Below are 17,090 nucleotides of genomic sequence, written 5' to 3' on the forward strand. Positions count from 1 at the left end.
GGCAGTCTCCCTCAGAGGGTGAAGGATAGTCATAGCCATGCTCAGCTGGGCACAGATGCAGGGCTTGGAAGTCACAGGAAAGGAGTCTCTACTTAGACCAGCAGCAACAGATGTGCTCCCATACATCAGAGTACCCTGAGTCAGTGCAGGTCATGGGCTGGGAATGGAGGAGACCATCCAGCTCATGTACATCACCACTGCTGAGGTTTAGAGTGCATGACTTCCTCCATGGAGAGAATGGGCAACCTCAGAGAGAGCCTTATATGACAGCACTTGGGAGTACATACAAGATCTGTGCACTGAAGAAGTTCACAGGATGCATGCCATGCTCTGCAGCCTTGACCAGTCAGTGGCTGTGTTGGCACAACAATGCTTGGAGCAGATACCAATTGCACCCTAGCTGATAGTCCCCAGACAAGGGCTGAGGCAGTTACTAATGAGGATTAGGGTGCCACCCATCATTGGGGCCCCATGATCATCATTGGTCTCCCTGGTCCCTCTGACTGAGGGATCATCTCTGCTGCAAGGCCCAGTGATGCAGACTAGCCCTGCAGTGATGTTGGTGAAGCAACCTCTGGAGTTGCCCCCATGAACACCTCCAGAACAGGGGCATCTCAGTCACATGCCGCGACAAGTGGGCAGGCTGTCTCCACCTTGTCCGACACCACAAGGGGAGCAAAATATAGAAGTGGTTAAGAGCGGAGGCCATTGCATCAAACAGAGAACTGAGTGGGTCACTGCGGTTTCTATCGTCTGCAGTTGTGTGCTGTCTTTTTGAGCACGATGTAAATATTGACACAAAATCTACTATTAATGGCAGGACAGGAAAAGAAGGAGGAAGTGGTGAAGGGATACAAAGGTCTGTGAACAATGGCAGTGAAACCAGAGGGCAGGTACGCATCCTTCATTAGCAGTAAGAGTTGAACTGTTTGAGGTTGCACCTTCAGCAGATGTGGGCAGCTCAAAGCAAGTTCCATACTGTGCGACTGATCATGGGTTAGAGGGGCTCATTGAAAAGTGCCTGGATCAGAAGATCCCCGATACTGATGCCATCTGATGAGGCTATGATGCTTCACACCGGGCCCAGCTACCTCCCTGTGCAACCAGGAAACCTCTGTGTTTTGCATCTTCCTCTTATCAGCTATGTTTCACCTGGCACATTAGCGTGTTCAAGGTCCACACGTCTCCAGGGGCCCATATCATCGAGACTGCTCAAGACTACAACAATGCATGAGACACTTGCAGGAGTGTACTGCAGGACAACACAATACCTGCATCTTCAGAAGCCCAATGGCCTGCTCGATGGTGGTTCTAGTGAGTAGATGGCTCTTTCTGTTTTGCTTTTGTCCTCTGTCTCAGGTCTTGTAGAGGGGTGAGAAGCCATCTCTTCAAAGGATATCCCTTATACCCTAGAATCCATGCATATAGTTTGGGGCGCGGATTGAAGAGCTGCACTACCCTGGCCTGGTGGAGAATGAAGGGGTCATAGCAGCTGCCAGGAAAGTGAGCACAAAATATAAAAAGTTCTTGTTACGGTCACAAACCAATTGAATGTTGAGGGAGTGAAAGCCCTTCCTGTTGGTGGATCTCACTGGGTGATCACTCAGTATCTTGATGACCATGTGAGCAATCAATGATCAATGATATGTTGCACTTAGGGAAATCCAGTGATGAAGGTGAAACCCACTGCCCGTTGCACCTATGAGGTTCCATCTGTCTGGAATTGAATGTACTGTCAGTTCTCATGAAGGCATGAGTGACCGATGAGACACAATAGTATGCAGCTGTTTGCAAGGTGTCACCAAGGTCCATTGCTTGTCCTTGGAAGGAGCCAGAAGCAAAGAAGTTCAAGGCCACAGTGACTATCGGACACTGGCAGGGCACAGCAAACCATATTGCAAGGAGTGAGGTCTTCTGCAACAAGGTCACAAATCTTTTATCCGACATGTCCAGACAGCTCTGGCTTTTCGGGGAATTTAGCCTATGTTCAAGGTATGGCCTCCTGTTGCCTGCTCCCCTCATCCTTCTCTGCCCTCCTCAGGTCCAGGGAACTGCCTTTTCTGTGGAGGATGTTACTCCTCATTGCCACTAGATCTGAAATCTGAAAGTTGTGCTCCCATTGTCAGCTGCTGGCCCCTTGCACTCAGGTGGCCTCCCAATTGTGTTTGGAAGTCATTCCCCCTCCTCTTATGTCCCATGATATCAGAAGGTTGATGATCCTCTGCACTGCCAAGCACTTAGTGACCACTCTCCCTGCAACCTGTGCAGATCCAATGGTATCATTGTGCTAACGGCCAAATCCCCTCTGGACCCTTCTTTCATTTATGAGCCCATCCAACTTTCTAGGAGTGTTCATGATTAGCTCTTTTCTGTGTGTCCACCTCTATGTACCTGATCTGCCCCTGACCCAGCATGCAGCCCATGCATCCCCACCGCAATCTTATCATGTCTTCAATGAGCTCTTAACAATATTAATTGCAGTTAGCGACAGATCAGAGAGGTTCTTCGTGCTACCCTCTTCCCATCTTGTGAAAGTTGCCAGTGGCAGGAATGCTAATAGGTATCTGGCAGGCTGGCCTGCACAGGTATTTTCATTCCACCTGCCTCCATTGCCATCCCAGCAGGACCTCAAAATTCAGCCCCTCATCTTTAACTAGGCAGCTGCCGAATGGTGCCATGTTAATACTATCTGACTCAAACTGAATCAGAAGGGCATTAAAAATTCCCTCCATAAACCTGTCTTCCTCTCTACTTCTCTTTCCTCCTTTAATGAAGTCTTCTTTGAACAAGCTTTCATCATAATATCTCCTTATGTGGCTCAGTGTCAAATTATGTTTTATAACGGGCCTGTGAAATGCCTTGTGACGTTATGTTAAAAGTGCTATAGAAGATAAAGTTGTTGTTGTTACATGGTTTTCACCTCTGTTATTCTATCCAGAAGTCCAATCCATGCTTTTATCTAAGTTTGTCTTTCATTAGTCTGAAATCTTGTTCCCTTTCTCTAAACTATCAGTCTAGTTTGAAATAGTTTTCTGGGTTTATTTTCTCCAGACCGTTTAGTATACCTTAATAGCAATACTTCTCACATCACCTTTCAAGACAGAAAATGCTTCTCCAATATTTCACTGAATTCTGACTCCTAACACTTAGGATCAATTTGTATGTCATTATTTTGTCCCTATGGAAATTATATAGCAAGACATATCTTCTAAGAGCTGCATTGCTGTCTGATACCAGCAAGCCAGAAAAACACAAATTGTTGAATCTAACAGCAGTTAAATGGCTGCTGATGGCCATTACTTTTTGCAGCTGGAAGAGTGGTTCTGTACTTCTAGAGGCATGTGTGGCAACCACATTGATTACATCGCAGTACTACCTCTGGAAGCAAGACTGCAAAAGAATGAAATATAAAAGGACCATTTCCTCTCCCTCTCCACCCCCCGCCCCCAGCCCCACCTACATGATCATGAAACCTCACAATTTCTGCATTTGGATGTGAAAAGTAATCTGGTCATAAAGAACTCTTTGGAAACGTAGGGGGTGGTTATACTATTGCACTACACAAAGCATCTTTTAAACTCAAGATATTAAATTAAACACTGCAGCTGGTGACAGCTTCTCAAAACAATAATGAAAATACTTCATGTATTTGTCAACAAGCCAATTTGACCCTATACCGATTAATTTCATTTGCTAAGTCAACCAAAACGTACAAACTGAAAAATGTAGCCAGATAACTTACCTGGGATCTGTCTTTTATGTTGTAATTTTCAAGTTTTCCTCCACAAAGAATAATAAGCTTATCTAGTAATGAAAGAAGGAGGTCTATTGCATAACATCCGTCCTCGACTCCTCTGATCCAAGCGATCTGATCACCCCGCAAGTGTCTTTTCGAGGAACCAGTTCTCTGACCAGCCAACTGTCCATCTCGTAGCGCTCCAACAGAATGCAAGTTACGAACTTCTTTATAAATGCAATCTCCGACTACACTTCCCAAAAAATTATCAATGTAATAATAACCGTGTTCATTTAAGCGAGGAACAACGCACTCCCTCACTTGTCTCTCGAGGTCTGAAAACATCTTGTCAAAGCGTAAATCGAATCCTATCAGAGGATCCAGGATCGCTATTTTTTCAATTAAGTTTTGAGAAACCTTTAAACTGGCAAGATTTCTTGACCTGGCTGACTATTATCGTTGTTTTCGCCCCTGACTCAGTATTATTAATATTTTTTGTATTACAGATGACTTAAGGTCATACACTAGGACATCAATGCCACCTAAAGCTGGCCTTCCAGCATCAACGATGTCAAGCTTAAACCATGTACAGATTACACGCCGTAGGCCGGCGACGTGCTCTTAACCACTGGAAGCGACGTGCCGAGTCCGCGAGTGGGAGGAGAGAATGGGCCGGCGCTGCCCCGCCGCCATTGAGGAATTCCAGCATAGCATGTAGACAAAGTTGCACGGTGCCAGCCTGTCAGACCACAGCCCTTTTTTCATCTGGACTGGTGCGCAGAAATATTAGAAGAGAAAATAAAACGGTCGCAGTTTGCCGGGGACATATTCAGTCTCCTTATGGCTGGGAAATCCTTACTTAATTGAAAATCATTAATACAGCTGAATCATGAAACGGTCTCAAACTGGCTGAATCATGAAACGAACTGAAGAAGAGTCATCTGGACTCGAAACGTTAACTCCGTCTTTCTCTCCACGGATGCTGTCAGACCTGCTGAGTTTTTCCAGCAATTTTTGTTTTTGTTTCACTCAAGCAAAGTCCGCCGATTTTTGGCTATGACAGAAATTGGAGGAACCAGCAGATATCACCAAATATCTTCTAAGTACTGTAATCAAGAAATGTGTTTCAAGGATAAATCATGTCAAAGAATCAAAGGGTTTTGATTAAATAAATACTTAAAACAAACCTAACAGCGCATTCATGTTACAACTGTTTTATAATGCAAATTCAGTCTGAATCCAGAGTGAGCGCACCAGAACAAAGCAAGTGAGATTACTTGGTGAAAGAAGTCTCTCTGTTACACATTGCTCCCAATGCGGTTTCCTCTACATTGGAGAGACTAAACGCAGACTGGGTGACCGCTTTGCAGAATACCTTCAGTCTGTGTGCAAGCGTTACCCAGACCTCCCTATCGCTGGCCAATTCAACACTCCACCCTGCTCTCATGCCCACATGTCCGTCCTTGGCCTGCTGGATTGTTCCAGTGAAGCTCAATGCAAACTGGAGGAACAGCACCTCATCTTCCTACTAGGCACTTTACAGCCTTCTGGACTGAATATTGAGTTCAACAATTTTAGATCATGAACTCTCTCCTCCATCCCCAACCCCTTTCCGATCGCACCACCCCCCCCCACCCCCTTTTCAATAATTTGTATAGATATTTCTTTTCCCACCTATTTCCATTATTTTTAAATGTATTTCCATCCATTGTTTTATCTCTACCTTTTAGCTTTTTCAATTCCTTCACCCCACTCCCACTAGGGCTATCTGTACCTTGCTTGTACTGCTTTCTACCCTTAATTGGCACATTCTTTAGATAATATCACCACCTTCAACAACTCTTTGTCCTTTTGTCTGTGACATCTTTTGGTTATCTCCACATCACTGACCCTCTATCCAGTTCCACTTGTCCCACCCTCCCCTTAAACCAGCTTATATTTCAATTCTCTTCTATTTTTACTTAGTTCTGTTGAAGGGTCATTCGGACTCGAAACATTAACTGTGCTCCTCTCCGCAGATGCTGCCAGACCTGCTGAGTTTTTCCAGATATTTTTGTTTTTGTTCTCTCTGTTACACTTTGGAGTCATTTTAGGCTTTGTCAACAGATTGGAACCAAACAATTGGAGTAGCAGCAATTTGTATTTATGTAACACCTTTAATGTAAAAAAAAAATTCCAAGATACTACACAGAAGTGTAATCAGATAGAGAAATGATGTCCAGTCAACAAGGGACTGACTAAAAATTTGGTCACATAGCTGGTTTTAAGGAGGGTCTTAAAGGAGGAGAAATTGATTCACAGGCACCCCATCCATCACCTTAAACATTCACCTCCCCCACCATTGGCGCACCATGGCTTCAAGATGTTCTTCAGCAACTCACCAAGGTTTCTTTGAAAGCACCTCCTAAACCTACGACCAAGGGAGACAAGGGCATGGGAACACCATCACCTGCAAATTCCCCTTCTAGCCACATCTCATCCTGACTTGGAATTATATTGCTGTTCCTTTAGCAAGGAACTAAAGGTTCCTTACTGGTTCAAAATCATGAAATTCCCTGCTTAACAGAACTGTAAAAATATCTTATCCACACGGACTGCAGCAGTTCAAGATAGTGTTTCATACCTTCTCAAGCAATTAGGAATGGGTAATAAATGCTGCTTTGCCAGTGATGCCAACATCCTGTGAATGAATAAAAATATTGGAAAGGCATTTGGGGAGGCAAAGCTGACAAACTTGAGGTGTAAATGCACTGCAAAATAATTATCTCATGTGGTTGTATTACAGTGCCACACAAACAAAAAAATACGTAGAGGTTTTAAAAAGGATAGCACCCATCTGAATGCAATTATATAGAACTGTTAAAGTAAAACAAGAAACAAAATACCCCCTAACAATTGATCTACTTGTAGTTACCTTGTAGTTAACTACAAGTGAAAGCCCATTGATTTTTAAACATCCTATGTTTGCCACCTGTCCTTTCTCCCAAAGTGTTTTCTGAGCAGGTCAAACTTTCATTTAAAAACCAAGTACCTTGTGTCCAATTTTCTGAGGTTTTCAGCTTTTTCATCCTGGAAATGTCTAACCCTGAACAATTCTAACTATTTTAGTCTTATAGACTCATAGACGTCCACAGCATAGAAAGAGGCCATTCAGCCCATCATATCCACGCCAGTCAACAAAGATCTGACTACACTAATCCCATTTTCCAGCGATTGGCTCATAGCCCTGGAGGCTATGGCAATGCAAGTGAATAAATAAATACTTCTTAAATGTTATGAGAGTTTCTGACTCAATCACTCTTTCAGGCAGTGAGTTCCAGACTCCCACCACCCTCTGGGTGAAAAAAAATCTCCTCAACTCTCCTCTTAGCCTTCTACCTCTTAGCTTAAATCTATGCCCCCTGGTTATTAACCCCTCTACTAATGGAAAAAGTGCCTTTCTATCCATCCTATCTATGCCCCTCATAATCTTATACACCTCTATCAGGTCCCCTCTCAACCTTTGTTGCTCCAAGAAAAACAACCCCAGCCTATCCAATCTTTCCTCATAGTTCAGACCCTCCTGCTCAGGCAACATCCTGGTAAATCTCCTCTGCAACCTCTCCAGTGCAATCATATCCTTCCGATAATGTGGTGACCAGAACTACACACAGTATTTTAGTTGTGGCCTAACCAGCGGTTTTATACAATTCCAGCATAACCTCCCTGCTCTTGTATTCTATGCCTCGGCTCTATAAAGGCAAGTATCCCATATGCCTTCCTAACCACCTTATCTATCTGCCCTGCTACCTTCAGGGATCTATGGATATGCACACCAAGGTCCCTCTAATCGTCAGTGCTTTCCAGGGTCCTACCTTTTGTTGCGTAATCCCATGCCTGGTTATCTCTCCCCAAGTGCATTATCTCACACTTTTCCGGGTTGAATTCCATTTGCCACTGTTTGCCCACCTGACCAGTCCATTGATATCCTCCTGCAGTTTACAGCTATCCTCATCACTATTTACCATCCTACCAATTTTTGTGTTATCCACAAACTTCTTGATCATACCCCCTACATTTAAATCCAAATCATTTAAGTACACCACAAACAGCAAGGGCCCCAGCACCAAACCCTATGGAACCCCAATGGAAATAGACTTCCAGTCACAGAAACATACTTCTATCATCACTCTCTGCTTCCTGCCTCTCAGCCAATTTTGGATCCAACATGCCACTTTGCCTTGGATCCATGGGCACTTACTTTCTTGACCAGTCTGCCATGAGGGAACTTATTAAAAGCCTTGCTAAAGTCGATGTAGACCACATCAAATGCATTATCCTCATCAATACTCCTGGTTACCTCCTCAAAAAATTCAATCAAATTTGTCAAACACGACCGTCCTTTAACAAATCCATGCTGACTATCCCTGATTAATCTGTGTCTCTCTAAGCGCAGATATATTCTGTCCCTCAGAATTCTTTCCAGTAACTTCCTCACCACAGAGATTAGACTGACTGGCTTGTAATTTCCTGATCTATCCCTTCCTCCCTTTTTAATAATGGGACAACGTTAGCAGTCCTCCAGTCCTCTGACACCTGGGGCCAGAGGGCATTTGAAAATTACTGCCAGGGCCCCTGATATCTCTTCCCTTGCCTCCCTCAACAGCCTGGGATACATCTCATCCAGGCCTGCAGATTTATCCACTCTTAAGGACGCTAAACCCGCTAGTACCTCCTCTCTCTCTGCTAATTTCCTCCAATATTTCATAGTCCACCAACCTGATGTCTATGGTACAAGTAATTAAGAGCAATTGAGACTGGATGTACAGTTTAGTGGTTTGAATAGAAAAAGTACATAATGGTCCAAATCTTCCAGTGTCCATATCATAGGAGTTGGGACGTAAATCAGGAGATACATGTGCTGAACTTGAGCCAGATATGCAGGACTTACCTGTATACTTACCCTGGAAATGTTACCCTGGTTAATACCTGGTCTAACTTGAGTGATGAGCCAGCATAACTGAATTAAACACCGCAACTGACCACCCTCCCAATCACCCCTGCTACCCGACCTGACTAGCCCCCCTAGCCAATCCAACTGCCTTTCCCACCCAACTACCCCTGATACACCTCGACTACCCCCCACCAACCTGCCCTGACTATCCCACCACCTGACTACCCATTCAGTCACTCATCCACCCGCTCACTCAACTGCTCGCCCTCTCACCCACCCACTTAGCCACTCATCTGTTTACTAAGACCTTTAAAAACTTACCTGAATACAGCAACTAATGTTGTGAAAAGGAGGTTTGTCCTCTCTTTATCCATCTTTTCTTGATTAGTCTTCCCCCAAAAGGCTGCATTGACCCATCGATACTTCAGCCAGGATCAGAAGTCCTGGCTGAAAAATTACAAAAAGGTCGAGTCACAGAAATCTTTGTGGGCAATGTTAATGCGTGCAGCATCAACGCTGACCAGAAGTTCTGAGCCAATGAGTTGATGAACTGTGTGACGGACAAGATTGCAGTGAAATGAAAATTCCTTCCAAATTAAGCAGAGTTCAGAGGTGTGGAGTGAAGACCATGCAGTAGGGATGGATAGACAGTGGTCTACGGGAGCATTGAGGGAAAGGTTCTTGAGGAAGCTAAAGATGAGAGAACTAAAAATGTTGCAGAGGATCGAGGGTGAAACAGAGAGTGTATTGGGATGGACTGCTCATATCATCTGAGAAAGAGATTAAGGTAAATATAATTGTGCAGCAGGGATTTTGGCAGCAAATTTACAATTCCACAATCTTCCAAATTGATTCTCCTCCCAACTATATTAAAAACTGTACAATTAAACTCATTTTTCAAAAAAAATCAATAGGTTGATTATAGGAAAAATCAGTGACATCATATTCAAGAGAACAGCTAGATAAAGGTATCAAGAGATATGGAGACACACCAAGAAAATGGGGTTAATATGCTGATTAACCATGATCTAATTGATTGGCAAGGCAGGTTTGAGGAGCTGAATGGTTTACTTCTGCTCTTATGTTCAAATCAAATGTCAAATGTTACACCCTTGCCCTTTCACAGGGGCATGCCCATCCTTTATACAATATCTTCCCTAATTCACAAAGTCACACCTTTCCTCTTACCATCTCCTTCAATGCACAGAAGTACTTTCTTGTTCTAAGCTCTGACATTTATCTCCAGAGTCCCCCAAGAACCTATCCTTGGTCCCCTGCTATTTCTCATCCATGTGCTCTGAAAAGCGTCGGATTCCACATATACACTGACAACACCAAGCTCTACCTCTCCATCTCTCTCAGCCCCTCCATCTGATTTGTCACTCTGCATTCCCACCCACTGATTCCATCCATCATTTTAACTACTGCCTAAGGTTGAATGAGATGTTTGCAGCTTTGCTGCCCTGAGCTAAGCTTTTGACTCCATATCATCTCCATCTGCTATTTCCACTCTGTAATATCATCAGTCTTTACAACTGCCTTAGCCCACCTGCTTCAGCAATCTTCATACATGCTTTCATTATCTCCCAAAGAGGCTATTCCAAAGCTAACTTAGCCAGCCTCTCATCTTTCAAGTAAACTTCAGCTCAACAAAACTCATCTACCCTCATCCTAACTTGCACCAAGTCTCGTTTATTCATCATCCCCTTGTTCACTAATTTACATTGGCTCCCGGTCCAGAAATACCTTAAATTTAAATTTCTCCTTTTTGCCACAGTCTCTCCATGGCCTTGCCCCTCCCTATATTTATATCCTTCTCCAACCCCACACAGAATCACACAGCGCAGAAGAGGGCCCTTCGGACCATTGAGTCTGCACCAAGACATGAGAAACACCTGACCTACCTAACTAATCCCATTTACCAGCGTTTGGTCCATAGCCTTGAATGTTATGACATGCCAAGTGCTTTTTAAAGGATCTCTCCAAGAACTCTGCATTCCTCCAAATCTGGCCTCTTGTGCATCCTTGATTTCCTTCACCCTGCCATTGGCAGCTTGCCTTCAACTTCATAGACCCTAGTGCTACAATTCCCACCCTTAACCTCTCCTTTCTCACTTTTCACTCCTTCATTAACATGCTCCTTAAAATGTATTTATTGACCAAATTTTTGGTCACCTATCCTAATATCTCCTCATGTAAATCAATATTAAATTTGTCTATAACACTATGAAGTGCCCTGGGACATTTTACCACATCAAAGGCCCTAGCTAAATGTTGTTGTAAGCTCCTCTCCCTCCCAGTTCATTTTTGCACTCTTCTCTCATTTTACACCAGCATTCTTCTTCTCTGCCAATTTATAGTGGTTCTTTTCCCCTCCTTTTCCTCCTCAGTTCATGCTGGCAGTTTCTATCTGCCTCCTCTCAGTTCATGCTGACATTTCTCACCCCACCTCCTTCAGTCCTCATGAGAACTTTTTGTCCTTGCACATCTTATGTTGGTACTCTCCCACCTATTCTCTTCACTCTCTGCATGGCTTCAGTTCGTCCCTCTTCAGGGATGAAATGCTGCTGTGAATGGGAATTTATGTGGTAGTTTCGCAGGATTGAAAATTTCTAATTTTGCAATGTTATTGTGAGACTTCCCATCTGTAGCTGTGTTTCATTCTCAGAGCAGCAGGTCAGTGCACACTGTGTAAACCCCCAACTAATCCAAGCTTTGCAGACCTTTTGTGGCTGCCATTCTAATTAGTTACCACCTCACATTGAACATTATATGTGTTCTAGGGGCTAAAACCAGAGTGACACCTAGCAACATGACAATATAAAAACAAAATAGTGTGGATGCCTGGAAAAACTCATCAGGTCTGGCAACATCTGTGCAGAGAGAAACAGAGTTAGCATTTCAAGTCCAATACGCCCCTTCTTTGGAACCTTGGCAACACCTGATGAGCCAACTTTCTAATTTAACATACAACATTCTAGTTTCATAAATGTCACTTGTTATCTATTAAAATTAATATAGAACAATCAATCATTTATATTCCATTTAATAGACAAAAGTCTACTTAGCAGACAGAATACAATAATTTAATGGTGCAACCAAAATGGCAAAATACGCTTTCACTGTATAGAAATGGTCGTAGAAATGTTTTGGTTGCAGAAAATAATAATTGCATTCCACTGAAACATTGAAAAGAACATGCTGATACTGGACCACACATATGATGATTACATAAATTTTAGTTACTGACCTTGTGTCTTCCTCTGATTCTGTACTGCCCAAGTTTCCCATCGGCGTGCAATATAAGTTTATCCATTCTTTGCATAAGAAGTCCTATCGATGCACATCCAGGCTCAGTACCCTGCACCCACATTATTTTGTCTCCACGAATAGTTTTATTGGAAGTGCCAGTTGGTGCAGTTACTTCCTTATCTGAACTGGTACTCTGCCCTGCCAATGTTCCATCCTCAAAACTGCCACTCTGATAGAGAGTAACAACTTCTTGCAAAATTTTGTCACCAATTTTGTGCCCCAAGAAGTTGTCCACAAAACATAAGCCATATTGATTCATGCAAGGTGCTATATGATCTAACACCAACCTTGACAAGTTCATTCTCTTATTGCTTGTAGTTTTGGGACAAAGATGCTTATTCAAAGTATCAGATACTACCCATGATTCGCATTTTACTTGACACTGATCCTCTCTGTTATTAGAAACTCCTTTAGAACATTTTGGTAGTTCATCCTCACCACCTACATCTTTTCTCTTCGCTTTATTGTCACTTTCTAAATTACCTGAGCTTTTAATTAAAGATATGTTTAGTGGATCCAAATAATCTCCGCGTAGTGTTGCTATTTGGGTTTGCACATCTGCAGGACTGTGGTCCGTGCTGGCATGTGGAGGGTTCGTGTTGTACGTGAGCGACATGTCCGCTTGTTTATTTACTTGTTGGGAACACGGGCGTTTGCGCAGTGGCTCCGCGCAGTCCCAGTCTGCCAGCGGCGCGCTCGCATAGTTGTCATGTTCCCAGCGTAGTTCCAGGCGGTGCGAACTGTCACTAGGTTCCACGCGCCCCACCGAGAGCCCGCTCGCGCCTGCCGATTCCACGGGCAGCCGTTGGAGCTCAGTCGCGCGCTCGGGTTCTACAACTGGCCGGTGCGACCCGCCTGCGTTGTCACCTTGCACGAACGCATTGGTGCCGCTGCCAGGTTCCGCAGCGACCTTTCCCAACCTGCGCTTGGTGCCCATTACGCCGTGAACCCCAGTGCCATCGCCGTCAGGTTCGTTTTCCATGTCTCTCACTTCTGGAGTATGAGAACAAGTCTCTGGTAAAGAAACTCGCTTTCTGCCGCCCGCTCGGTTACATTGTCGAGTCCCATTTTCCTTGTCTCGCCGGTGGAGCAAGTAGTCTGACTCGCCAAAGTCGAGCCAATTCGCATCGGTCTTTGAACAGACCCGATCTCGCGCCTGCTTCTCTTCCTCAAACCTGGTGCGCGTGCTCGTAACGGGCTCTCCCTCGGAGCAGCCGAGGTGCCGCGAGCCGCTCTCATTTCCCAACCGCTCATGCACATGGCCACTGTCCTGTCGCTGCTGCCGCCTTATAGAGTCCTCGCACCATCTCAGCATATTCAACTTTTCACACGAACTGATTGTAAAGTTTTAACAAATCATGAATCACGGATTATACCGCATTAGCAAAATCCCATTGTACCTGAGACAACTTCCATGTGCGCACGCTTTCGAAACGTTTTCCATTGGTAAGAATTTTTCCAAAGGATATCTACCTCGTCCTCCGCCCACCGCCTCTATAAAATGAGTCCATAAAGTTATAAAACTTATTGGGTAATGAATGTTTGATATGCACGCATCAGAAGGTACATCACGACTCTGGATTTATATCAAGCTGTTCTTATTTATACTCCTGCCCATGTGACTAATGTATTTTGGGAAATGAATGGTAGCATATATGTCTATGTAGGAAGACAGGCAATCTCAAAACTAATCGAAGTGGATGTGTAGCAGAGGCAGGTCTTGTAAGTGTTTATGGCTGGATATTACTCCATCAAAGTATAAAGTTTCTCAAATGTAAGCAATATTGTGACAATCATAGAATGTTTACAGCACATACAGAAGGAATCCATTCTGCCCACCTTGTCCATGGCCACTCTCTGGAAGCTCACGAAAGAACAACTCACCTAGTTCCTATCCCTCACCTTTGCCCTGCAATTTTTTTGCTTCAGATAAACATCCCATTCTCTTTTGAAGGCTTGAATCTGCTTCCACCACACTATCAGGCAGAGCATTCCAGATCCTAACTACACACTGTGTAAAAAGGCTTTTCCTCATTTACCATTGCTTCTTTTGTCAATCACCTTAAATCAGTATTCTCTGGTTCTCAACTCTTCTGCCAATGGGAGCAGCTTTTCCCACCTACTCTGTCCAGATCTCTCATGATTTTGAACATTTCTTTCCCCACTTAATGTTCTCTTTTTCAAGGAAAACAGCCCCAGCTTCTCCAGTCTATCCAGTTGAAGTTCCTCATCCCTGGAACTAATCTCATGAATCGTTTCTGCATCCCCGCTAATGCCTTCACATCCTTCTTGAAGTGCGGTGCCCAGAATTGGACATAGTACTCCAGTTGAAACTGAACCAGGGTTTTTTACAGGTTCATCGTAACTTCCTTGCTTTGGTAATCTATGCCTTAATAGACCCCCAAGAGAAAAATAGAAGAGCAGATATGTAGGCAAATTTTAGAGAAGTGTGAAAACAATAGGATAGTGGGGGATTTCAACTTCCCCAACATTAACCGGGTTAGTCATAATGTGATAGGTTTAGAGGGAGTGAAATTCTTAAAATGCATCCAGGAGAGCTTTTTAAGCCTGTATGTAGAAGGTCCTACAAGAAAGGGGGCGGTCCTGGACTTAATTTTAGGGAATGAAGCCAGGCAAGTGGTAGAGGTATCAGTGGGGGAGTGTTTTGCAGATAGTGATCATAATTCTGTTAGATTCAAGGTTGTTATGGAAAAGGACAAGGATGGGCCAGAAATCAGAGTTCTAAATTGGGTGAAGGCCAATTTTAATAAGATCAGATATGATTTGGCCAGAGTGGACTGGGAGCAGCTACTTTTAGGTAAATCTGTGTCAGAGCAGTGGGACTCATTCAAGAAGGAAATAGGGAGAGTACAGGGCCAACATATCCCAGTAAAGACAAAGAGTAGGACCAACAAATTCAGGGAACCCTGGATGTCGAGGGATATACAGGACTGGATAAAGAGAAAAAGGGAGGCTCATGGCAGATACTGAGGGCTCAAAACAGCGGAAGCCCTAGAGGAATATAGAATGTGTAGGGGGGAACTTAAAAAAGAAATTAGGAGAGCAAAAAAGGGGCATGATAAACATTGGCAAGTAAAATAAAGGAAAATCCAAAGTTATTTTACAGGTACATTAAGAGTAAGAGGATAACTAGGGAAAGAGTAGGGCCCGTTAAGGACCATAGTGGTAATTTGTGTGTGGAGCCGGAAGATGTAGGTAGGGTTCTAAATGAATACTTCGTGTCAGTGTTCACAAGTGAGAGGGACGACGTGGGTATGGAAATCAGGCAGAAGGACTGTGATATAATTGAAGAAATTAGCATAGAAAGGGAGGAGGTTCTAAGTGGCCTGGCAGGCTTAAAAGTAGATAAATCTCTAGGCCCGGATGAAATGTATCCCAGGCTGTTGAGTGATGCAAGGGAAGGAGATAGCAGGGGCGCTGGCAATAATTTTCAATACCTCTCTGGCCACAGGAGAGGTGCCAGAGGACTGGAGGACAGCCAATGTGGTACCATTATTTAAGAAGGGAGAAAGGGATAAACCAGGGCACTACAGGCCAGTCAGTCTAATCTCAGTGGTGGGGAAACTATTGGAAGCAGTTCTGAGGGACAGAGTTAATCTACACTCGGAGTGGCAGGGATTAATCAAGGGCAGTCAGCATGATTTTGTTAAGGGGAGGTCTTGTCTGACCAATTTGGTTGAATTTTTTGAAGAGATGACCAGGTGTGTAGATGAGGGCAATGCATTTGACGTAGTCTACTTGGACTTCAGCAAGGCTTTTGATAAGGTCCCGCATGGGAGACTGATAACGAAGGTAAGAGCCCATGGAATCCAAGGCAATTTGGCAAATTGGATCCAGAATTGGCTGAGTGGCAGGAAGCAGAGGGTGATGGTCGAGGGGTGTTTTTGTGACAGAATACCTGTGTCCAGTGAGGTTCAACAGGGATCGGTGTTGGGTCCCTTGCTGTTTGTGGTATATATAAACGATTTAGACCTGAATGTAGGAGAGTTGATCAGTAAGTTTGCGGATGACATGAAAATTGGTGGGGTGGTAAATAATAAGGAGGATAGCCTTAGATTACAGGAGGATATAGACGGCCTGGTCAGATGGGCTGATCAAATGGAATTTAATCCGGATAAGTGTGAGGTGATGCACTTGAGCAGGACAAACAAGGCACGGGAATACACGATGAAGGTAGGACCCTGGGAAGTACTGAGGATCAGAGGGACCTTGGTGTGCATGTCCACCGGTCCCTTAAAGTAGCGGGACAGGTAGATAAGGTGGTTAAGAAGGCATATGGGATACTTGCCCTTATTAACCGAGACAAAGAATATAAGAGCAGGGAGGTTTTGCTGGAACTGTATGAAACGCTGGTTAGGCCACAGGTAGAGTATTGTGTGCAGTTCTGGAATCCACATTATAGGAAGGATGTAATTGCACTAGAGAGAGTGCAAAGGAGATTTACCAGGATGTTGCCTGAGCTGGAGAGTTTTATTTATGAGGGGAGATTGGATAGACTGGGGTTATTTTCCCTGGAGCAGAGGAGATTGAGGGGTGACATGATTGAGGTGTATAAAATTATGAGGGGCATAGATATAGTAGACAGGAAGGAATTTTTCCCCTTGATGGAGGGATCAATAACCAGGGGGCATAGATTTAAGATAAGGGGCAGGAGGTTTAGAGGGAATATGAGGAGGGTGGTGGGAATCTGGAACTCACCGCCCGAAAGGGTAGAGGCAGATACCCTCATAACATAAGGAATATTTGGATGTGCACTCGTGATGCCATGGCATACAAGGCTATGGGCCTAGTGCTGGAAAATGGGATTAGAATAGTTAGGTACTTGTTTGACCAGCGTGGATTCGATGGGCCGAAGGGTCTTTTTCTGTGTTGTAGACCTCTATGACTCTATTTATAAAGCCCAGGATATTGTATGCTTTATTTACCACTCGCACTATCTCACTGGTTGGAGTCATACCTAGCACAAAGAAAGATGGTTGTGCTTATTGGAGGTCTGTCATCTCAGTTCCAGGACATCACTGCAGGTAGTGCCCTCGGCCCAACCATCTTTAGCTGTTTCATCAATGACCTTCCTTCCACCAGAAGGTC

The 17,090-nt window shown here is 44.1% G+C and overlaps 1 protein-coding gene across 4 annotated transcripts in view; it reads right to left on the reverse strand.

Moving 5' to 3' along the window:
* egln3 (egl-9 family hypoxia-inducible factor 3) overlaps positions 1-13,458 on the reverse strand; it is a 70,173-nt gene extending 56,715 nt beyond the window's left edge. Inside the window, exon 1 of one of the 4 annotated variants that reach the window (XM_041215162.1) lies at positions 11,920-13,458. In XM_041215162.1, the coding sequence (XP_041071096.1) occupies positions 11,920-13,296 (1,377 nt within the window). In that variant the 5' untranslated portion in view covers positions 13,297-13,458. Of the gene's footprint in view, positions 1-3,742; positions 4,377-11,919 lie in introns of those variants that run through there. The other 3 variants (XM_041215161.1, XM_041215164.1, XM_041215163.1) reach the window with 3 other exon arrangements.
* Positions 13,459-17,090: the final 3,632 nt, after the last annotated feature.

Source organism: Carcharodon carcharias, chromosome 20 (genome assembly GCF_017639515.1).
Source record: "Carcharodon carcharias isolate sCarCar2 chromosome 20, sCarCar2.pri, whole genome shotgun sequence".
Classification (NCBI taxonomy): domain Eukaryota; kingdom Metazoa; phylum Chordata; class Chondrichthyes; order Lamniformes; family Lamnidae; genus Carcharodon; species Carcharodon carcharias.